Source organism: Humulus lupulus, chromosome 7 (assembly GCF_963169125.1).
Source record: "Humulus lupulus chromosome 7, drHumLupu1.1, whole genome shotgun sequence".
Lineage (NCBI taxonomy): Eukaryota > Viridiplantae > Streptophyta > Magnoliopsida > Rosales > Cannabaceae > Humulus > Humulus lupulus.
In genome coordinates, this window is record NC_084799.1 from 10,144,123 (window position 1) to 10,167,466 (window position 23,344).

At 35.3% G+C, this 23,344-nt stretch overlaps 5 protein-coding genes across 7 annotated transcripts; 2 read left to right on the top strand and 3 right to left on the bottom strand.

Moving 5' to 3' along the window:
• Nucleotides 1-603: 603 nt before the first annotated feature.
• LOC133791354 (uncharacterized) lies at nt 604-4,032 on the bottom strand. Its single transcript, XM_062229282.1, has 5 exons — nt 3,606-4,032; nt 2,873-3,544; nt 2,729-2,756; nt 1,428-2,618; nt 604-802 (listed from the first exon to the last, which is right to left on the bottom strand). The coding sequence occupies exons 1-5, from the start codon at nt 4,030-4,032 to the stop codon at nt 604-606; spliced, it is 2,517 nt and encodes an 838-aa protein (XP_062085266.1).
• A 3,097-nt stretch (nt 4,033-7,129) lies between these two features.
• Nucleotides 7,130-8,170, bottom strand: LOC133790636 (germin-like protein subfamily 1 member 17). Its single transcript, XM_062228334.1, has 2 exons — nt 7,973-8,170; nt 7,130-7,870 (listed from the first exon to the last, which is right to left on the bottom strand). The coding sequence occupies exons 1-2, from the start codon at nt 8,094-8,096 to the stop codon at nt 7,311-7,313; spliced, it is 684 nt and encodes a 227-aa protein (XP_062084318.1). The 5' UTR covers nt 8,097-8,170; the 3' UTR covers nt 7,130-7,310.
• A 2,106-nt stretch (nt 8,171-10,276) lies between these two features.
• Nucleotides 10,277-11,302, top strand: LOC133790634 (germin-like protein subfamily 1 member 17). The gene is made up of 2 exons (XM_062228333.1): nt 10,277-10,480; nt 10,606-11,302. The coding sequence occupies exons 1-2, from the start codon at nt 10,357-10,359 to the stop codon at nt 11,163-11,165; spliced, it is 684 nt and encodes a 227-aa protein (XP_062084317.1). The 5' UTR covers nt 10,277-10,356; the 3' UTR covers nt 11,166-11,302.
• A 308-nt stretch (nt 11,303-11,610) lies between these two features.
• On the top strand, nt 11,611-14,133 carry LOC133790633 (pentatricopeptide repeat-containing protein At5g18390, mitochondrial). 2 transcript variants are annotated; one of them, XM_062228332.1, is made up of 3 exons: nt 11,611-13,277; nt 13,464-13,642; nt 13,799-14,133. In XM_062228332.1, the coding sequence occupies exon 1, from the start codon at nt 11,789-11,791 to the stop codon at nt 13,211-13,213; it is 1,425 nt and encodes a 474-aa protein (XP_062084316.1). In that variant the 5' UTR covers nt 11,611-11,788; the 3' UTR covers nt 13,214-13,277; nt 13,464-13,642; nt 13,799-14,133. The 2 variants fall into 2 exon arrangements, with proteins under 2 accessions (XP_062084316.1, XP_062084315.1); XM_062228331.1 differs by having other exon boundaries at nt 13,464-14,133.
• Nucleotides 13,849-22,089, bottom strand: LOC133790632 (probable UDP-N-acetylglucosamine--peptide N-acetylglucosaminyltransferase SEC). 2 transcript variants are annotated; one of them, XM_062228329.1, is made up of 28 exons: nt 21,737-22,089; nt 21,409-21,554; nt 21,136-21,234; nt 20,972-21,022; nt 20,727-20,843; nt 20,523-20,579; nt 19,956-20,075; nt 19,763-19,825; nt 19,595-19,673; nt 18,800-18,909; nt 18,661-18,714; nt 18,498-18,565; nt 18,321-18,423; nt 17,857-18,059; nt 17,300-17,396; nt 16,856-16,927; nt 16,686-16,762; nt 16,491-16,607; nt 16,324-16,408; nt 16,055-16,222; nt 15,767-15,877; nt 15,591-15,677; nt 15,346-15,473; nt 15,182-15,264; nt 14,983-15,088; nt 14,695-14,841; nt 14,408-14,528; nt 13,849-14,310 (listed from the first exon to the last, which is right to left on the bottom strand). In XM_062228329.1, exons 1-28 carry the CDS (start codon nt 21,906-21,908, stop codon nt 14,197-14,199), a joined length of 2,955 nt encoding a protein of 984 aa, XP_062084313.1. In that variant the 5' UTR covers nt 21,909-22,089; the 3' UTR covers nt 13,849-14,196. The 2 variants fall into 2 exon arrangements, with proteins under 2 accessions (XP_062084313.1, XP_062084314.1); XM_062228330.1 differs by lacking the exons at nt 20,972-21,022; nt 21,136-21,234; nt 21,409-21,554; nt 21,737-22,089 and having other exon boundaries at nt 19,956-20,180; nt 20,727-20,827.
• Nucleotides 22,090-23,344: the final 1,255 nt, after the last annotated feature.

Consider the following 23,344-nt stretch of genomic DNA (forward strand, 5'->3'; position numbering starts at 1 on the left):
AACGGGCCAAATTACCAACACACCCTTGTAAACAAATGTGGACCCACATGCATGCATTTAACATCATATTATAATATAATTCTCATGAACATGCATAAACATATTTAATGGCATAATTAAATAGTTATGGCCCTCCTGGCCTACTAATCCAGCCATTAAACCATAATAGGGAATCCGGGGCATTACAGGAACCTTCAGGTCGGGCTTTGTTCTTTACATATTTTTTCAAATGACCTAATTCCCTGAAAATTATTATGTTCTTAATAAATAGTAATAAAAATATTGTCTTCAATGATTATACAATAATTTAAGTTGTAATTTATATTACCTTTCGATCGAATACATCCATCTCATTTGTACTGGACCGCCTAACTTAGCTTCTAATGGCAGGTGCACCACAAGATGTATCATCACATCAAAGAAAGCAGGAGGAAAAATACTTTCTAATTTACATAGCGTGAACACAATGCCCTCTTCCAATTCATCTAAGTCTTTCACATATAATGTCCTCGCATATAATAATATAAATAGAGAAAAGAAAAAAAATTGTAGAGTCATACTCAGACACACAAGATTGGCTTCTATAGTTATATTAGTTTAGAATCAAGCTATTAATGTATTGCTAGAAACTGAAAATTTTCGTATTGATAAAATCCAACTAGAGAAGCCATCATTATCAACCTTGTGCTGGGCAGCTAGAATCAGTAATCGAGTTAGATATTCCATGATCAATACAAACAGAAGAGGAGATATAGGATCTCCTTGTCGCAATCCTTTCATCCCACTGAACGCTCCATGAAGTCTGCCATTCAATAGTAAAGAATAAGAAGCCCCTTTCAAACAGACCATGATCCAACTAATGAACCGACTAGGAAAACAATAGGCGGTCAGTAAATCCTCCAAGAAATACCAGTCAACGGAATCATAAGCTTTGCTTATATCTATCTTAGCCAAACATCTATTTGAGATATTCTTCCTAGAATAACCTTTGAGAAGATCTTGATGAATGAAAATATTATGGGCCAACGATCTATGCTTAATAAAACACCTTGATTCTGATGAGTAAGATAAGGCAAAACAATAGATAATCTCACACATATCATCTTCGAAATACACTTGTATAAGGTATTACAACAAGCTATTGGTCTGTAATCTATTGCTGTGGATGGAGAATCAGTTTTTGGGATAAGAGCAATAATTGATCTGTTAAGGGATTTTGGCAAGCTGCAGGAATCAAAAAACTCCAGCACGGCAGAGGCTACCTCATCCCCCAAATCTTTCCACATATACTTGAAAAATCCCAAACCAAACCCAGCCGGACCAGGAATTTTAACAGAATGAATACTAAACATGGCCTCTTTAACATCCTTCTTCGTAAAAGGCCTAATCAAACTAAGTTGTTGATCTAAACTTAAAATATTACCAACCTTAAAACCCTCCAGCTGATCCTAGCAGTAGTAGAGCTAGGACTGCCCAGAAACCCTTTAAAATGGTTAACAAAATGCTTGATCACATCCTCATAGCAATCAACAATCTGTCCATGATCATCCACATAAGCAGTGATTCGATTAAAAGCAGATCTCTGTTTTAAAGTTGCATAAAAGTAAGTTGTGTTGTCATCTCCATATCTTAGCCAAGTAACTTTGCTCCTTTGCCTAAGGAAGCTCTCATGCATTTTAGAACAGTAATTAAACTCTGTACAAGCAACTTGCTCTGCTCTCTGTAACTCTATAGATTGAGGCTGCTGTTGAAGTGAAAATTGAGCTTGCTGATATTTTTCCTTGGCTTCTAGATATCTATCTGTTATATCCCCAATTTTCCTCCTATTAAACTGAACCAAAACTGACTTTAATTTGTTCAATTTCTGACTAATTCCCAGCAGATCAGAACAATATCCCTTAGTACACCAACTATTCAGAACAATCTCTCTAAATTCCTCATATTTTGTCCACATGTTGAAGAATTTAAAAGGTTTCACCCCTGAAATCTGACTAAGAATAGGTTTAATAACATAATAACAGTGGTCAGAAATAACATCCCAGTTAAAATGAGCCTCTGAATTAGGGAAGGCATCAGTCCAGGCTTCATTACTGAAAGCTCTTTCCAATTTGGAAAATATACGAGACCCTTCCTTCTGTTTATTACACCAAGTGTAATGAGCACCAATCCTACGGATTTCAGACATCAAACAGTTGGCTCTCCAAGTACAAGCATCTTCCCTTTCCATGTCAGTTATAGATCTACCACCAATTCTATCATCAAAGTCAAAAATAGCATTAAAATTACCAACAACTAGCCAAGGTTGGACAGGAAACCTCAGAGAATCTAAGGCATGCCAAAGTCTCTTCCTCTCCTCAATTTGGTTCCAACCATATATTACTGTCAAGCAGAATTTCTTCAAAACTCCCATGATCTTCACAGTACAGTGAATGAACTGGTCTTCCACACCAAGAACTGAAATTTTAATAAGGTCCTCTTTCCAAACCAGCAGAATTCTCCCCTCAACAATCGGGACAGAGTAATACTTCCAATCCCTGAAAACAGAAGTCATCATGTCCTCTATTTTAGAACCCCTAAGTTTTGACTCAAGAAAAGCCCTCAACCCAATTTTATTGGACCTACAGAAATCATAAAGGGATTTCTATTTATTCCTATTATTCAGTCCTCTAACATTCCAACAGAGCAGATTTCCTCCTTCCATTAGAAGTTTTTTTTTTTGTGATTTTACCTTGTTTTGGAACCTCCAATTGTCCATCCTGTAAAACACTATATTGATTATTCTTACTAGGTTGGGATTCCTCGTTAATATGCTTAGCTCCACTCACTCTTTTGGGAGTAGTCCATACCTGGTCCTAAACTTCTGTAGAAACACTTGTATCCTTCTCAGTATCAACTGGAGTTACCTTAGTCATCTCAGGCTCTGCTGAAGTCGAGTCCAAAGAATCTGGGACTGGATCAGACTCAACCTGCTTGTGTTCAACTGCCTTCTCACTTGCCATGCCCTGTTCCTTCTTAGTTTGCCAAACTAAGTTCTGTTCCCGTCTACAACTAGAAGTAGCATGCCCAAGACTTTTACAAACCGAACACTTAGTAGGCAACCATTCATACTCAATAATCTGCTCGATCAGTTGACCATGTTCATTCACAAAACTGATACTATGGGGAAGCTTATCAGAGATTTCCACATCCACTAGGACTCTAGCAAACTTCACCATTGATCTATCTTTAGTTATTTTATCAATCATCATGGGTCGACCAAAGGTGCTCACAAGAGCACTCAGACATTTTGTTCCCCAAAATTGAAGACCCAAGTCATGTAATCTAACCCAATCTGGAACCGATTTCACTAACCTTAATGTATCAATGTTTGTATACCATGGCCTTAGAATATCTGGCTTCCTATCAAAATGAATCACTCCAGATTCTAGAACCAAATCCCGAGTCGAAACATCCCAGAATTTAACAATCGTAAACCATGCATTCATCCTAGCCACCCTTTCAATTCCAAGTTTTCCCCATATTCTACGAATGAAACCTTCGAACACTGCAATCGGTGGGTTAGCTCCAAGTACAATGCAGACTATAGCTGTATTCCAAAAGGATGCCTGCTCTTCGATTTCCTCTAGATCCAATTGATCTATCAGCTTCCCATCCCTGAGCATAGGTTCCTCCATTTTGCTGCGTGAAATTATCCAATTTCACTCCATTTTGCTGCGTGAAATTATCCCGAAATTGAGTCCACTTATCCTTGGCCAGATCTTGGAAAGTTAGGTTGTCTCCATCCTTCACCTGAACGGATTCATCCAAGCTGATCCTCTCATCAACCTTTCCATCGTTAGCAGAATCTAACCCATCTTCTTCGATAGACTCAGTGAAATCAGTCACAGTATCTGCAAAGACTTCCTCTGCCGCTTGCTCAACACTAAGACGCTTAGAATTCACCTCTTCAATATTCAATCCCTTAGTTGAATCGATCCCAACCTCTGAAGATGAAGAAACTGGCTTCTGAATTGCCTTCTTACATCTCGCCATGGAGAGGAAGAGAGCAGCTCTCACGCCACAGTGTGGAGTTAAAAAAAATGACATTTTACTAAGCTTAAAGTTTAAATTAAATTAAGTTTAATTAATATTTTCTTAAATTTATTTTGATATATTTCTTTAATGGAAAATATTAATTTTAATTTAATTTGTATAAAGTATGTTGCATTTTGACATTAATAAAAGCAAAAGAAAAGAAAATGGGAAAAGAGAAAAGAATTAAATTAAAAATGGCATTTTTAAAGTAATATGTTGCTTTGCTTCAGCCGACCCAACTGAAGGAGAAGCCCAGGCCCGTTGGCCCAAGCCTAGTCGCCTGCTGAGCCAGTCGCGAGCCACCTGTCCTCAGTTATCCCAACGCACCTTTCAGCTTCCTTAGCATCCCCCAACGCAGCTGAAGCCTAAACGAAGGCCCATCTCCAGCAGCCCATCCGAAGCATCAGCATCCTTGAAGGCCTAGCGTAGCCTCCAAGCCCAATGCACGCCCAACGTACCAAGCCCACCAGACCCAGCCTTCTCTTCTCCCAGCCGCGCCACGTGGCGCCTCCCCATTGGCTGGGAATGGGTCAAAACCCACTTCTGCCACCAGCCACCTCCAACCCATATTCTGTGGGTATTAGGCCTTGCAAATTGCTATTTTGAGCTTTAAAGTTCATGCTTTGTGGTATTTTAGAAAAAGAGCATATTGACCATATACCAAAATAACTAGGTTAATATTTAAAATAAGATTTGATTTTTCAAAATCATATTTTATTATTAATATTTCAGATTTATTTTGTAAACCACATTTTGTTGTTTAATTTCTTTTTAGTCATTTTCTCTCTCTATAAATAGAGACTCATTCTTCACACTTAGCATGTAATTTGAGAGTACAGAAACTATAGCAAAATTCTACTTATTTTCTTCTCATATTCTCTTCTTAGAATTTTGTGAGAATCATGAGCATAATGACCTAATCTTCCTAGGAAGGTTAGGGATGATTCCATATGCTAGTGATGTTATTTTACTACTTTGATTTACTATGTTCTTAATGTAATGTATTTGAGTTATTTATGTTATTTCATTCTCATCTCTATTTTGTTGTCTTTATTCACTTGTACTAATAGTATATAGGATTAGTCATGCTCTTTCTATGTGCTTCCAATTAGTAAAAGTAATATTAATATATAATTTTATGTTTAATCTTCTATTGCATTATTGCCCTTAGGTATTTTGTCATTTTAGAATTTTCACAAGATTAACATTGTGCTTTTAAAGTAAAGAACTTTATAACTCAAATGGACTTTTGTTAAAAAAAGAATATAGACTTTAATGTTAGATTTTCCAAGTAAATGTTGGGATGTGAACTATTTACTTGTGTATTTTTGTAAATCAAGTAACAAAGTAACTAAACAAGCATATGGATGATTCTTGAAATCTTTCCATTTCTCAAACTCTTGATTACATCTTACATTTATTTCACTTATCTCATTTTATCATTTCATCAAAAAGACAACACCAAAATCTCAAATATCTTTTCATTTTCATTTTCATTTCCATTTCCAATTTTTTTATTTATTTTTTGTTACTAATTTTTTGTGTTATTTTCTACTAATATTTTGAGTTTAGGTTACCTCTTTGTGGATCGACCGCCCGATTATATTACAACCACCACTTAGTGATTATCACGATTTGAGCGTAAAACAATATGAAATGTTATTAATTGCATCATCACGTAAAGCAGCTCATGTTATTTGAAACACTACCTCCACTACTCCTCTTGAAAATGTACACATCAAAACCATATATGGCTCAGGCAAAATTTGCCTGGAGACCTTTTTAAATTAGTTAGAATTTTCTATTTTCAATCTAATTTTCTTGCTTTTGGAGGTCTTAATTAAATCTATATATTCAAAATTTAGGGATATTATATACAGATAAGTCATTTAATCTTTTCCTACCGAATCCTCAATTTATATTAGACATCTTTCTAATCATAACTACACAACAAAAAGAATAAATAAATACAATTAATTAATATTACTCTCAAAAGTAGAAAAGAAAAAAGATTAAAAAAAACACAATTATGAAGAATAAAACTAATATTATTTTACTTATGTGCACCTTTGGTTGGTTGTAATGGAATGAAAGTTTGCTTTTCTCTTTTAAGTATTGTAATCATTATTACATGCATCACATAAGTGAATAACAATTACAATCCTATAACTATGTATTCAAGTTTCCATTACCAACTATTAAAATCAAATCAAATGACTTCTATTACCCTCATCTTTTGTGGAAGTAGCTGAGCTAGTCTTGGGTAATGAATTATTATTATTATTATACAAATAATTTTTAATTTTTCTTTATTTAAGATTTATATTTTTGCTCCCCTTAAAAAAATCATATATTTTTTAATACATTTAAATGGTTATTATAAGTTATATAATAATTTTTAATAAAAAAAATTAATTCAAAGTATTTAAAATAATTTAGGTTATGTATTAATTAAATCATAATTTTTTTAAAATTTTACTTAAATTATAATTATTTTAGAAATATAAAAAAAATATAAAGTATTGATATTTTTGTCAATACACCACTTATTTCATTCTATTCCAATACCAAACCAAACATCATAATATCATTCCTATTACTATTCTTAATACATTCTATTACTATTTCGATTATCATTCTAAATCCATTACAGTGAACCAAACTATATATTAAAATGAAAATTACTTGTACAATTTTCTCTGATAACTACCACTCCCAAGAGAGAACAACAATGCAAATATGATCATCCTTGGACTTTATATATTAAAATATATAACAGAAAATGAGATTAATTATTTGGCAATGGGGAAATGGTACATTCTTGTTAGCTCATGGAAAAAAATTGTTTAAATGAGGCCAATCATATTGGAACTAGTTAAATAATCCGATATTTAAATAATTGATTAACTTCTTTTAATTATCATAATCTGAGCTCTTTAAAGACTTTTAATATCATTAATTTGACATATAAAGATCCACAAGTTTAATTTACTTGAGCACAACTTCGATTTTTATTAGTATTATATATTAGGACAGATCAGGAGTAATGAGAGAGTGAGACTACAAGGAAATTTCTTATGAACTCAGCAGCAAAAACTTGCAATTATTACAATGAGAACAGAGGAACAGACATAACCAAACTGTTTATTAGGTGACAGAAAACAAAAGTGCTGTAGAAACTGTTGTTGAAACAAATATATAGACTATTTATTATCCATTACTTCTTCCCGGTCTGTCTAGTTGTTGTCATACCAGAACTGCTTTTGAAGAAGGTTGATAATGTTGTTGTCAACTTGGAAGGCCTTGGCTAGGACATCAGGGTTGATGGGAGGGTCTGAACCAAACACAGCATTTGCAATGGTGATCACTCCTGCATTTTGGCTGCTGAGACCAGCAAAGGCAACTGCTGGGGTGTGTCCTTTGTTGAACTGGAAATGAATCAAACCAATTGGGAACACGAACACATCTCCCTTGTTCAAAACCTTTGTGAAAAGGCGGTTTTTGCCATCTTGTTGGTTGGATGTCACAAACCCAACGTAGAGCGTTCCCTCAACGACGACCAAGATTTCAGTGCCGCGGGGGTGAGTGTGAGGTGGGTTCTGACCATATGGTGCATAGTCAATGCGAACCAACGATATTCCAAGAGTGTTGAGTCCAGGAATTTTGTTAACATCGACGGCTGTTACTTTGGAACCAACTGGATTACTAGTGTTTCCTGCAATGTTGAGCCCTGAAGTAAAGAAATCATCCGCATTGACTTCCTTTGGATCCTTGCAAAACTTCCCATTCACAAACACTGCTCAAAATAAGTAATGTTCATTAGTAATAGATAGAGACAAGTAATGTGAAAAGTTTATAAAACTTCAAGCAGGTAATGTAAAATTAAATGTATACGTACAAGCTTTGTGGGGCTCATCTACTGCCACACAGAAGTCTTGGAGAGGGCTTGGATCATAGGCAGAGGCAATGGAAGTTGCCAAAGCCAAGACAACAAGTGAAAGAAGGAAATGAACACCTTTCATGGTTAGTAACTATATGCTATAAAAATCTCTTCAAGTTTTGTTTTTGGTTGCTTGAGAGATTGTTGAGAAATCTTGCACTAGAACTCGTCTTTTTATAGATGGGAGTTTCTGTACTAGCTAGGCTGTCATACTTCATGAAGTGAAAAAGAGTTTTGGTTTGTTTTTTCCTCATGACAGAGTTGGTAAATTTTTGGTCAATAATAGTTTTGTTACTGATATTGTGAGGAAATCGACATGTAACTTCAACTGGTCTTTGCCTCTAGAAGGGAACTTTCAACTTGATTTGGTGATTTTGAGCATATCACATAATGCCTGAATTTCTTTTCTGACTTTCTTTTTAATTAATTGTTTTTACTTGTTAATACTTAATTGCCCTTTCCTCTGATCTCTGTTAATATCATATCAGAGAACTCTTGAGTTTAAGTTGGAGATTTAGGCACCATCATTACTAAAGAAAATCCTTATTGGGCAAGTTTTATCTTAAAGTTGGATTTTACGTTTGTTTATTATTATTATTTTAATAATATGTCTAGTTAGATATCAAAGCTTAATGGACTAGGTATAACACAAAGGGGCATTTGGTATAGTTTTTCTATAATGTAAATCAAAAGAAAGCTTTTGCTCAAGCTCACTTAATCTTCAAATGTGAATAAGACTTGGTCTCTGATTTGAACAAATTATCATATAGAGCACACTTAACTAAATACAAAATTATTTTCTACTGCATGAGATTTTCTTTTTATTCATCCAATAATATGCTTTGCATACTCATTTTTGGAGCTGTTCTTCAAGACTAACATATTTTTGGTATTTTTGATACATTAGTACACTACAAAAAAAAAGACTATATTGAGGTTTTACTGTAACTAACTGCATAGTTATAAAAAAAAAAAGTACAGTGGGTAGGCTAGTAATACTACAGGAAAATGATACTAGCAGAAACAAAAGATCATATGGACTAAATTTGAAAAACATTATTAAAAAATTGAGAAGAAAATACTCAAATGAGGAAAAAATTTACATCAGAAGAAGTTTCAATTTGACACGTTCTTTTAAAAATACTTGAAGCAGTCCAAGGCAATAATTAATATTTGACAGACTAAGCAATCGACCATAGCATATATAGAAAGTGCTGCACCAGATACATTTCATAGCATATAACAGTCACATCATCCTCTAGAGATCAATTTGGGAAAATATGACACGTATCTAAACGAAAGCTCCTCTAACTACCTTATTTGAATATGAACCAGTTGAGACTTTTATCCACAGGAAAATGATGGTTGTTTATTCAATGCAGATAAATGTAATAAATAGATAAAAATCAAAATTTGTAATGAAGATAGAGAGATTTAATTAAATATTTTATTACTATATATATATATCTAATCATGTCTAGATCTAGAAGTACGTAGAAAATTTGCATATGTAAGCAAATCATGGTTGGAATGAGAGAACCTGTAGTTGAATATGCTAAATGCCACTTCTTTAATTATTTTGCTACAACTTAATTAGCCCAAGGGTATCTCAACCAGTCCAATTTTTTGTATGAAGGAAAGAACTATTATAGCTCATCTTTTGTTGGTCCTAAATGACATTTTAAAAACAACTTAGCTAATTTAGCACATTTCTTTTAGAGAATAAATGTAGTAAAATGGCCAGAAAAACTAATGAGATGGTAGAAAAGCACTGTTTGTGTGTTGACAAAAAAAGGGTTGTTTTGAATTTTATGTGTTAGTTAGGATATGTGCAAATTCTATAGAGTGCTCCCCAAGCAAGACATGGAATTGTTTCTACTTAACAGAAGTCTTGTTTTCACATCTAAATTCTAAAGGCAGGTAATATCTTATCTATTACAAATAAAATCAAATAGATTCTCAGCTCTAATTAAAATCAAATAAGTGGCTAAAAATGCACTTAAAGCTAAGTAATACTACTAGAGAGAAAGATGACCTTCCTTGCAATTGGTCATTGAATGAAGCAAAAAAGATTGATGATCAAATTAAATGAAATAAACTTCTTCGCAGTGGTTGAAGAATGATTCTTTGTTTCATTATTAAATAGATAACAACCAAAGACTACATTTTTCCAAGTCTTACTCGCTGCTTCGATTAGAAAACATGGACTAGCTAGGTTCAGGTCAGAGAGAATCACACTATAAATAGACTTGGTTTCATGCCAGTTTAAATTACAATAGCTCTCACTTGTGACTACAGAAACTGTTAGATTAAAGAGAGCTTAACCAGTTTACCAAAAAAAAATGAAGAGTGCTCATTTCCTTCTCACACTTGCCATATTTACTTTGGCATCTTCCATTGCCTCTGCCTATGATCCTAGTCCTCTTCAGGACTTCTGTGTGGCAGTAGATGAACCCCACAAAGCTTGTATGTATACATTTCTTTTCTTTACATTACCTGCTAGCACAGCACTTTTATATAATTTTCATTTGTAACTATTTTTAATTACTAGCCTCTATCTGTTACTAATGAACATTACTTATTTTGAGCAGTGTTTGTGAATGGGAAGTTTTGCAAGGATCCAAAGGAAGTCAATGCGGATGATTTCTTTACTTCAGGGCTCAACATTGCAGGAAACACTAGTAATCCAGTTGGTTCCAAAGTAACAGCCGTCGATGTTAACAAAATTCCTGGACTCAACACTCTTGGAATATCGTTGGTTCGCATTGACTATGCACCATATGGTCAGAACCCACCTCACACTCACCCCCGCGGCACTGAAATATTGGTCGTCGTTGAGGGAACGCTCTACGTTGGGTTTGTGACATCCAACCAACAAGATGGCCAAAACCGCCTTTTCACAAAGGTTTTGAACAAGGGAGATGTGTTCGTGTTCCCAATCGGTTTGATTCATTTCCAGTTCAACAAAGGGCACACCCCAGCAGTTGCCTTTGCTGGTCTCAGCAGCCAAAATGCAGGAGTGATCACCATTGCAAATGCTGTGTTTGGTTCAGACCCTCCCATCAACCCTGATGTCCTAGCCAAGGCCTTCCAAGTTGACAACAACATTATCAACCTTCTTCAAAAGCAGTTCTGGTATGACAACAACTAGAGAAGCCATCATGCTCTGCCACATGATCTTGTAATAGCCTATGTACTAGTACTTCAATAATTATTATTGCTGTGTTTCCAGTCATAGTGAGAAATAATATTCATAACTAAATAAGAAGGTTACATATGTTCCTTTCATTGGTTGGATTTTATCAATACGAAAATTTTCAGTTTCTAGCAATACATTAATAGTTTGATTCTAAACTAATATAACTATAGAAGCCAATCTTGTGTGTATGAGTATGACTCTACAATTTTATTTTCTTTTCTCTATTTATATTATTATTATGATTCTTTCTCTACAGTTAACTAGAAGCCTCAATTGCTAATAAAATTTAATGGAATCTGAAAACTACACATTAATGTTAACATGTAAAAGAGAATGAGAAAAATTGTCAAAGATGTAATTTTTTATAATCAGGAAAGTTATGTTTTTGATAAAATAGAATTATTTGAGTTTTCATCTACAATATGTTGGCACTCTTTTAATTATTATAATATTATGTAAAAAAAATTGGTTCCAAACTTAATATATAATTTATAAAAAAATATTGACAAAGACAATATACATATATTATAAGTTGGCTACAAAACAGTCCACCCACCTACCTGGCTAAAAGGAAGATGTTTAGGTCCTCAAAAAACGCTATTTTCCTCTTTCTCAAAGGAATAAACACAAACACATACAAGACCCAAAACCTCCGGCCTATCGTCCGCTACCTCCAGACCTTTCAGGCCGCCATTTCCGCCAGCGACCGCATCGATGGGAATCAAAGTGGGAGTAAAACCTCCAAAGACGATTACTTTGCAGCAATCCACCACATCTCGAACATCGTGCAGCGTGACTTCTACATGGAGCGAACTCTCAACAAGATGCGAATCTCCATCGACTCTGAGCTCGTCTACCGGGTCCTCCGGGCCTGTTCCAAGTCCGGGACCGAGTCCCTCCGTTTCTTCAACTGGGCTCGGACCCACCACCCCTCTTACCGACCCACCACCGTCGAACTGGAGGAGCTGGCGCGGACCCTCGCCCGGACGAAAAAGTACGAATCAATGTGGAAAATCCTCCAACAGATGCAGACCCTTCACGGCTTATTCGTCTCTTCCGATACCCTATGCTTCATAATCGAGGAATACGGCAAACAGGGCCTCGTCGACCAGGCCGTCGAGGTCTTTAACCGGGCCTCGAAGATTTTCCGATGTCAACAGACCGTCGAGCTCCATAACTCCCTTCTCTTCTCGCTCTGCGAAGTGAAGCTCTTTCATGGCGCTTACGCATTAGTACGAAGGATGATAAGAAAAGGGTTGGTCCCCGATAAGCGGACATACACGATTCTGGTCAACGCGTGGTGCTCGGCTGGGAAGATGAGAGAGGCCGAATTGTTCTTGAAGGAGATGAGTGAGAAAGGGTTCAATCCGCCAGTGCGAGGCCGGGATCTTCTAGTCGAAGGGCTATTGAATGCTGGGTACATCGAGTCCGCGAAAGAAATGGTGAAAAAAATGGTGAAGCAAGGCTTTTCGCCAGACGTTTCTACGTTCAATTCTGTTGTGGAAGTCATTTCGAAAGCTGGGGAAGTCGAGTTCTGCATTGAGCTTTACCACGACGTATGCACACTCGGGCTTTGTCCAGATATCAATACTTACAAGGTGTTGATTCCGGCGGTTTCGAAGTTGGGTAGAATCGACGAGGCTTTTAGGCTTCTGCATAATTCGATTGAAGATGGGCACAAGCCATTTCCAAGCTTGTATGCGCCCATAATCAAGGGAATGTGTAGGAGTGGACAGTTCGATGATGCGCATTGCTTCTTTAGTGAGATGAAGGTTAAAGGGCACCCGCCCAATCGGCCGGTTTACACCATGTTGATAACGATGTTCGGCCGCGGTGGCCGGTTCATCGAGGCTGCTAATTTCTTGGTGGAGATGACAGAGTTGGGTTTGACTCCGATTTCCCGGTGCTTTGATTTGGTCACTGATGGGTTGAAGAATTGTGGGAAGCATGATTTGGCTACAAGGATTGAGCAGTTGGAAGTTTCTGCCCGTGGCACATGATAATGCAATGACGTTAATCGGAAGTTTTAGCCTTTGTTTCCCTGTTGTAGTAATCGTTGAAAAGGTACTAGTACTATGAAATTTCTTTTATTTTTAAATAAAAGCCTCGTCTTTTCTTGCTCTTTTGAGTCGAAAATTTCCGCTCGGAGATGCTTTTAAGATTATATGAGATTGATTCTTAGACATGTCAAGTTATTCTATTTGTTTGTTTAAATCACTGACTGAGACCTCTTGTATGTAAAATGAGCAGATCAAAGAGAGCTTGGTGTCCACAATTGACATGATGACCGGTGAAAATTCAATTGTGAATAGTATTTTTGGTGTCAATGCGTTTTAGAAAACTTGGTGGCTCGTGTAAAGATGTGCCATACAACAGAAGCGTCCCAAATTTGGAGTTGGGCTTTTAGGTAGTTTGTCGTGTATGGTAAGGTAATAACACGATTTTTCGATGAATTATTTAGTTCGGATGCCAATTTTAAGGTTTATACAAGTTTTGCGCGACCATTACAGGCCAAGAGTGATACAAATCTTGTACAGTCGAATGTTCCCAAGTCCAATGTATTATGCTATTATTACGTTTTGCAGGACTAAGAAAAAGGAGAATGAATAGATGAGTGATTAACAAGAACTACAAAGATCAGAGAACAGCTACGGTGACATTCATTGAGACCATGAATGCCCTGAGTTATAGCACAAGGCTACAAAATGATCATGTCATGTCTTGAAAAGACAATGTTGTCCTCGAGATAATCTTACCAAGGCATGTGACAGATGAACAAAAACAGAGAAGCATTAAGGGCCAAGAAGCTGGCCCCAGAATTACACACATAGCGAGTATTAATCTAGAAGAATCACGCAAAAGCAAATTTTTCTTTTACTCATCTTATCAATTTTCAAAGCTTTTCAACATAATTTTTTTTGTAAATAATTTCCTCTTGTTTTTTTCTATCTACAATGCCGCCTCTCCTAACTGTATATCAACCTTATCTATCGTAAGGGAACTGCAAATCATTCTCAGCCACCTTGAAATGCTGAGGGTGCTGGCCTGAGCAATGCAGATTCCACATTTTGAAATAAGATCTTTCTAAATTTCTCACCTGCGACAGTAGTAAAAGGCTCGTAAGCATTTCTCCCAATGTTGTACGATGCAAAACGGAAAAAATGAGTAAAACATGACGCTTCAGAAAAACATACCCAGCGTTTTGTATCAAATAGTGGACAAGTCAACCGATATGCCTTGAGTTTGTTGGTAAGAGCTTGGAGCTTAGGGGGATTCAATGCCAATGAAACCGCCTTCTCCTCATACTCTTTCATACTGCGTAAAGATTAAGACAGCCAAGGATTTAAGCGCCAAGCTAAATCTATGATGTGTGCACAATAATTTTTTATGGAAATGCATGGGCCTTGAAAGGTAATGGCAAACATTAATTTTTCAATGGCAGATTAACATATCAATGTTTATTGACATTTAAAATGCCTACCTGTTTACAATCATCTCCTCCCCAAGTCCTGTGGCAAGACAAAGTGATCCTGCAACTCTTGTAGCCATTTTCTCAAGAGGCAGGGTCACCATTGGTAAACCAGCCCATAGAATATCTGTGCCAGTTGTATGTGCATTGCATAAAGGCCTAAAACACGAAAATTCAATGATCAACAAAGCCCAAGGGCCCAAAGGAACTTCACACAAACACACGGGAATATCTTAAATAAAAGACGGATTGGATCGAGAGGCGATGCCTGTGCCTCTTTTTTATCAAAAAGAAACTTACGTGTCAAGGAATAAATCTGCTAAAGAGCTGCGCCTAATATGTTCCTTTTTCATAGCTACATCAGTGAAAATAATCTGGTCTGGCTGCACTCCCTGAGCAACTGCATCTGAATAGTTCAGAAGAGAAGTTAATATTCAATGAGAACAGAAAAGCATAAAGCATATGAAGAACTATTAGTTATAGTAAATCAGCAACATACATGCACGGAGTCTCATTTCGCCAGCAGCTGGAAATCTGAGGAGCCATAGTGCACTGTTGGGTACACGTTTGAGAATATTGCACCTAAATGAAACACTGGAAAAAATGAGAACATTTTCGATAGAACTGTCACAAAAATGTGCAGAAGAGGCATCCTCAAAGTACCATGTATTGAATATTTCAGGGTCCATCTTATATAACTGATTGAAGCATGCAAAAATGAATTTATCCTCGGGCAGACCATAATCAGATCGCTTGTGTGGACAGTTTGGCTCCAATACATCTTGATTTTTCTGTACACAGAACAATTGAGTAAGATTCAGGTCTGATGCAGTTCATGCTTGCTTATATACCAAAAGTGAAATAATAGCACAGAATATCTCTCAAACATTGTATGCTAGAAAACTTACCTGCTGATAGTCATTCACAAAGTAGCAATGCGGAAGATGTACAAGCTTCTCGGAATAAATATGAGACAAATGTAAAGGCGAGACAAACTGAAAACAAACAGAGGGCCTTATTCGAAACTGAGACCCCAAAAAGACAAAGCAACTTAATCAATGATTAAAACTTGATCCTATTTTACCTCATCAGTTACCAAGTAATGGATGTAACTAGCACCTGTTGTCCCTGGAAAACCCATATATGAAACCTGAATAGGTGCAGGCTGCATGGCAAAAATTTCATTTCGTGCTCCCTGTATTTTCAAATAGGAATGATATAATAAGACAACGCAACCATGGATTTAGTATTCCAAAATCACCAATGATTCTTCTGATACTGCACCATCTTAACTGTATATAGTTATTCCCTCCACTTCTACACTTATATGAAGCTTCAGATAGAAAAACAAAAAGGGGTAGAATAGCATTACCTTCGTATAACCATTAAGATTAATTAAGATCTGAATCTTATCCTCATTAATCATCTTAGCAATCATATCTGATGACATAGAAGAAACATCTAGAAAATGCTCAGCTTCAGACGAGATACGCTGTCTCCATTCAGTACCATCATTTTGGCTCAAGGCATAGCAAAACACCTGCAATAATTAGTTAGTTATATGGAAAAAGGAAAAGAAATTTTTGAAAAAACTCGATGGCTGACACTACAGTACAAAACAAAATGTAAAGAACTACGAACCTCCACATTTTGTCTGTCATGCATGCCAAAAACAGACCCCATGAGGTGTGACAAAGGATGATTACCAAAGTCACTGCTGACATAGCTGGCTCAAGACAAAGGTCATAGGGTAAGAAACACAAGAGTAGAAAGGCTAACCATATACATGTACATGTCAGAAAGCATACCCCACTCTAAGTCTGCTATTTCCACCGTCATGTTTCACAGGAATTGGGGTAGGATGGTTGAAGGTAGGAAGTGCAAATCGGGAAGCAACTATGGAGCACTGTGCAGCATACTTGCAGCTGAAAGAGAGCAGGCAAAGAAGTAAGAAAAACAAGAAAACAATTCTGGAAAAAAATAGTATTATAAGAGTGTCTTGCCTAATCTCAAGAGCCAGCATTGGGTCAATGGGATATGCTATTGCATGGAATGGCTGAACGCTAGGAAGAAGTGACATCTGGAAAAAAAAAAAAAAAGAACCCATCAACACTACAAAATTGACATAGCTGGCAATATAAGCACAAAGAAAGAAACACATAATTTTTCTGACATCAATCTGTCTCCTGATTATTGCTTCAACTTCAGTGAAAAGTTTATCACGACCCTCCCAACTGCACACACACTGTAAAAACAATTAAAGTTAATATATAACGAACAAAAAGATTCAGCATGCAAAATACAAAAAAAAATGTTTAAATTATGAGAAACGAGAAAAGTAACCAAGGTTTTGTTCATTCATAAGCAAGGATGTTATTAACATGTTTAACATATCAAAATACCAGAACATCTAAATATAGAAATTTATCTCCTGAGCATGAATCATTGAAGACAAGTAAATGTTGCAAAACAGAAAGAAAGAAAGAAAAATATACACTAGTATGGAAATCAATTACAGACTGAATTTCTTGAACTTGAACTGTTGCCCACAAATTCCCGGACTAAAAAATCAGGAACAATGCACACCGAAATTATAAATAAAAGAAAAATCACCAACCTGTAATGTATGGAGCAGGTTACAAGTTGCTTCAGGAAAGTCAGGTCGAAGAACCAAAGCCTGTCTGTAGCTCTTAACAGCTGCTTCCACAAGCCCACTACAGCATAAACAGGAATTAGAAACTCTTTTATTGCCACAATAAGAATGTTAATTCCATGCTGAAAGTTAGGCAATTGAAAATAAAATTACTAAGTGTTTTTCCTTCTTTAAAATAAAATAAAATTATAATGTCTCCTTTTTCTTTGTTTTTTTAAAAAAAAAAAAAAATTGAGAAGGGAACCCACATCAATAGTAATAAAGCAAAGACAAAAGTTAGGCCAAAAACCTTTTTTTATGCGTGCCATCAGAAATTCAGATTGTAAACAAATACATGGTGAAATAATATTATTTCAAAACTGCAGAACACAGCCACCATCCATAGTTGGTGCTACATTCTAATTCTGTCCCAGCCATCCATGACTTTCAGGCAACTAAAAGAGCTTCTCAAAAGGATTGGTTCCTTGTCTACCTAGAATACTAATTCAAAGCTGTGAACAAGATGAAAAAAGAGTAATTACCTGTCTTTATAAGCTGAAGCCAGATTTGCATGAGCTTCAGCCATGGTTGGCCTGGTAGCTATTGCACGTAAATAGTCTTGAATTGCTTCATTCACCCTGCCAATCTCCTTGTAAGTGTTGCCCCTATTGACAAGACCATCAGCAGCCAAGGGATCAATGCGAAGCACCTCATTGTAGCAAGATATTGCATCGGCATAACTTCCCTGTTAAAATCAGATCAGAAAAAGCTTACCTGTTAAAACATGTGCCCAAGAAATTAAATGATTTTCTTATAGAAATAGTGGGAAAAATTATACTACTGTGGATAATCCTTCCTACATTGCTTCCTTCTTTTTGTATTTCATCTCATTTTTTTAATTTAAGTTGCTGAGCATTGCTATAGTTCTCAAGAGGATCCCAAAAAAATAAAAGAAAAATTAAGATCATTTATCAATATAAGATAGAATATTAATAATGACTCGTACCTGTTGCTTATAAATAATTGCGAGATTACTAAAAGGAGCAGATAATCCAGTTGTCACACTCAATGTGGCCTTATAATATGAAGCTGCAGTTGGCACCATGTTCCTGTTCGTACAAATCATGTCAATAATTGTATCTACATGAACCAAATGGTTACTGAGTGCATCAGGGCAACATACCATTCCATATATATATTCCCAAGATTTGTAAGCGCTTGTGGATGATTAGGTTGTAATGTAAGGCATTGCTTCAGACATTCAAATACAAATTCAAGTTATACAGAAAGATTAACCATTGATCAACTTCAAAACAAACACATCAAAAAATATGAGATGAACATACATTGTAGCATTGAATTGCTTCATCCGCCCTGCCAACATCTTTTAGAGCATTACCCTAAAAAGGTACAGATATTGATTCAATTAGTATTGTAATCACAAATTCAAAATATAAATCACATTCAAGCAACGAAAGAACCAACCAGATTGTTGTAAGCTTCCAAAAATCTTGGATCAGAAGAAATGGCTTGTTTGTAGTGAAGGATGGCCAATTCCAATTGGCCTTGATCGTAATATGTACTAGCTAAGTTACCTGCATTAATGGTATGACTGACTTTGTAATTTGAGGAAAGAATGAGCATTCATGACTATGTTTACCAAATAAAAATATAGCAAAAAGAATCTCAACAGAATGATTATTCAACCATGAATACTTTTACCACATATATGTTGCAATTAATGCATATGAGTATTTAATTGAAAGTTAATTTATAAATTTTTTCCCATCCTTGGAACTAAAATATTTTGTTGATCTTGTAGATGGTGGGTGGGATTTATGTGGCATATCTTAAAAATCGTTTGGACATTTGGCAAAGTTAACCTAAGATTTTGCTACTTTTGATATTCAATTCGGGACATTTGACAAAGATGTGTATTCATCTTACATTGAGATCTAAAGATCTCTCAAACACTAGGCACCACACTATTGTAAAAGTTTTCAAATATTATGCTCAGCTCTCAATTAGGTTTCACCTGTCAATCCTTACTAACGTTAAAACTTGAAGCCTCCACCACTCACCCACCCACTTGACCAAGCCTCAAATAGCAATTAGTAAGTACGAGCCTTTCAGCTAAGATGACATAAATATCAAAATTTTAGCCCATATTATTTCTTAAAATTTAAGGGCCTAGGAAATCATGTATAGATTCAAAATAACAGCCAGAACATGACGCAAAGACATACGCAATGGCAGTGTACATTGTATAGAAACACTCACCAAAAGCCATTGCATATTTTGGTCTTGCCTGCAGAGCCCGCTGATAACACACAATTGCCTCTTGGGGCATTCCGAGAGCCTGGAAAAGGCAAAAGAAACATCTTGTTTTTCTCCAATACGATTCCATGCAAGTTAGCCAACCATATTGGCACATACATAACTGCTTACCTTATAAACATTCCCAAGGTTCAAATACGCGTCTGGAAATGATGGTTTGAGCTTTACAGCCTCCTGACAATCAAAATTGTTTTCCAAACAAAACATAATAAAAATTCATTAACACCCATAATGAAGCACATCAAACAGGATTTGTTTTTTGGTCTGAACAAGAAACTACCAATGAAAGCAAGAAAAAACTAACCTTATAGTACTGAAGGGCTCTGTTAAGATCACCCGACTCCATAAATATACCCGCAAGATTTGACCATGCAATAGCAAATGTTGGTTGAATACGTAAAGCATCGAGGTAGCAACTGTATGCCTGCATAAAATGTTAGATTCTTGACTATTGCAGTCTTGGAAGGGGAAGTACAACTAGAAGCAACCATCATCTGAGCCCTGCCTTGTAGATTATATCTGTATCGAACTGTGAATCCAAACACAGTTCCACACACGAATTACTAACATCAGTAATTTTACTGTAGTATCGTGAAAATCTAATTATGGAAGGGTTCTTCCAGATCTTACTAAGCCCACATTTATGTGGAAGCAGGAAAAGAGTTTGGAACAGGTGACTTCAATTGGAGGTCAACTTAAAACTGAGAACAAATTACTGATTTATTACTTCCACAATACTAGCAGAAGACAAAGTGAGACAGCAGTACCCAATTATAGCTTTACATTGACAATAACAAAATAAAGCACAAGCCATACAAGCACTTCATCATATAATGCAGAAATTTGTAATTATTTCGTATTTAAAACTTACTTCTTCCACAAATCCCTGAGCTTTCATTAGATTCCCAAGGTTGCTGTGGGCATCAACCTGTGTGCAAATTTGATAATTAGGATCACTAATCGCAAAAAAAGTAAACACGACACTATAGCCAAGATTGAAGGCAATGTGGAAAATACTGGAGCATTACAAAGCATGCTATAGATAAAGGAACAAAAAGAGAAGAATGCATTTTACCAGAAGAGGATTCAGAGCAAGTGCCTGACGACAACACTGTGCTGCTTCATTAAGTTTTCCTTTTCGCATGTAGGCACTACATAGGTTTGACCATGCATCGCAGAAATTGGGTCGAAGCTGCAGTCAAGTAAAATCAGATATCAAATAACTAGCAAAGAGACATAAAATTATGAGTCAAAACCACAAACTAATATTAAATAAAGATACAAAAAAAAAATAGATACAGCTAAAAGGTATATGCAAACCTCAATAGCAATCAAATAGTAATGAATTGCAAGGTCGATATTGCCTTTTTCCTGCATTATGGAAAAAAACCAAATCAATTATTGATGTAAAATGTTTAGTTTACTACCCAATAAAGGACCAGCATAAATACACCAATGGGACATAGTGGTAAACATTGATATACCTTCCAGGCATTAGCCATGTTACCATAACACTCGGAAAAATGTGGCTGAACTCGAACGGCCTCTTCATTCTTAGCGATGCACATATCAAAATCATGCAGCTGAAAGGAAGAAAAATAAAAAAGGAAAATGGAATTCACACTTAAAGATTAGACCTTTCCTCATCTAAAACGAAAGACACAAAGGAAAAAGGGCACTAGTACCTAAAAATCCCCTATTCATTATCAATATACATAACCCAAACGAAATGTAGTACAGGAAGCTCAAATATTAACCTGATAGTAAATTGCACCCAAAAGAAGCAAATTATCAGCCCGAGTTGGGTTTCTCTCGTAAACCGAATTGCTGTGTTCCAGCGCCTCCTTGTAGTTTCCAGCCTTGTACATGTGATGAGCCAGAGCCAAATGCGTATCTTCATCGACTACAACACACACAAACAAACAAACATTATTTTGCGCACTTACACAACAACAAAAGGTGACCAAAAGATCACCTCCGCAACAAAAAAAACAAACAAAAAAAAAACTGCTTCGTCACTTCACTTTCCCAAAAACCAAAAATAAAAAACACACACACACACACTTTAACAGAAATAGAACAAACCTTCAATGGAATCAGAGCCCTTGAAAGTGGCGAGATTGCGGGAAGAAGATTCAGGCTTGAGCGAAAAGGAATCATCACGATCCGTAGCGTATAAAGCTCGAGAACTCCCGGCCATCATCACTCCCTGCGGTTGGTGTTGACGAACCTCACCATGCACGGAGATCACAGCCATGTTTTTTCGCCCTCCCTCCAATCACTCAAAAAGAATAAAAATCATCAAAAAGAAACCGATCCTCTGTTTCCACACCCAAAAAACAAACCCTAGGTTTCAGGTTTTTGGGATTTTTGGGGAGGTTTTCAGAGGGAAAATCTGTATAAGAAAGAAGAAAAGATGGTGTGTGTAATTGGGAGAGTAAAACGCGTGGTGAGAGGGAGGGAAGCGTTTAAATAAGGTTGGAAAGAGTGGTTCGGCGTTGGGAGTGGTGGAGTGATCTGGACCGTTGATCACTCTCTAAAGTAATAACATAACAAAAAAAACAAAGATAAGAACAAGAGTTGGCCGTTAGGTTGTACTTTATTCCTTTTAATATTGACACGTATCTTATTCCGATTTATCGAAATTACCGGTTTTTTGCTTTTCCCACGTGTCTTTTTATTTTTGGACATTTTCTTTTTAAATTTATCTTGCACCTTTTTTTTAAGAAAGCTCATCAACTTGTACTATTTCACTTAATTTGATGAAAAATAAAAAAATAAAAAATTATTTTGCTATATATATAATACATTTTGGTAACACTTAAAAAATTTGATAATTAAACATAAGGATTGTTTTTGGTAAAAATTTTGTTACTGTTTCATAATACTTAAAAAAAAATGTTTTTATTTAATTAATTAAAAATTTAACAATTAAATATAAATTATATTTAGTAACTTTATTTTTATTTTTATTTTTTTTAATTTTAATTAAAATTTATTAAATTTTGAAAATAAAATTTTTTCACTTTAAAAGTGTTTTTAAACAGTTTTTTAACTTTTTTTTCTTCTCTTCTTCAAATCAACAACTCGTATTGTTAAACAAAAAATAAAAATAAAAATTATCAAACGCATTTACTATTTTTTACCAAATATATTTTTATTTTTTAAAAATAAATAAACAAAAATAAAATAATATTTCAATTTTTATATTTAAAAAATTCAAAAACAAAAATTTTACCAAACACAATCATTGTTTGTTTTTTTTACAAATAATCTATAAAAAAATTATCAAATCTAAATAATCATAAATTCATAAAAAAAAAGTCTTTCCTTCAAAAAATAAAAAGACCTTTGTGTGTGGTCATTTTGTGATATTTATATTTACTTTTTTTTAAAAAAAGTATTTTTTAAAGTGTATCAATTTCTTTCGAATTTACAAAATGATAGAATTTCTATTTTGTTCTTAAAAAAAATGTAACATTTCTTACTAAAATAAAATATAAAAATTTAACCCCAAATTTAGTAGTTTACTTTTTAAAATCTAATCTTGACTCAATGTGGGTAATATGAATTTAGACAACTGTCAAAACCTTCTACGTATGGTATCTTATCTTTATATCATTAGAAATTAATTAAAATGATAATATCTCTTGAGATATTTTTTTTGAGCAAATAATATCTCTTTGAGATATT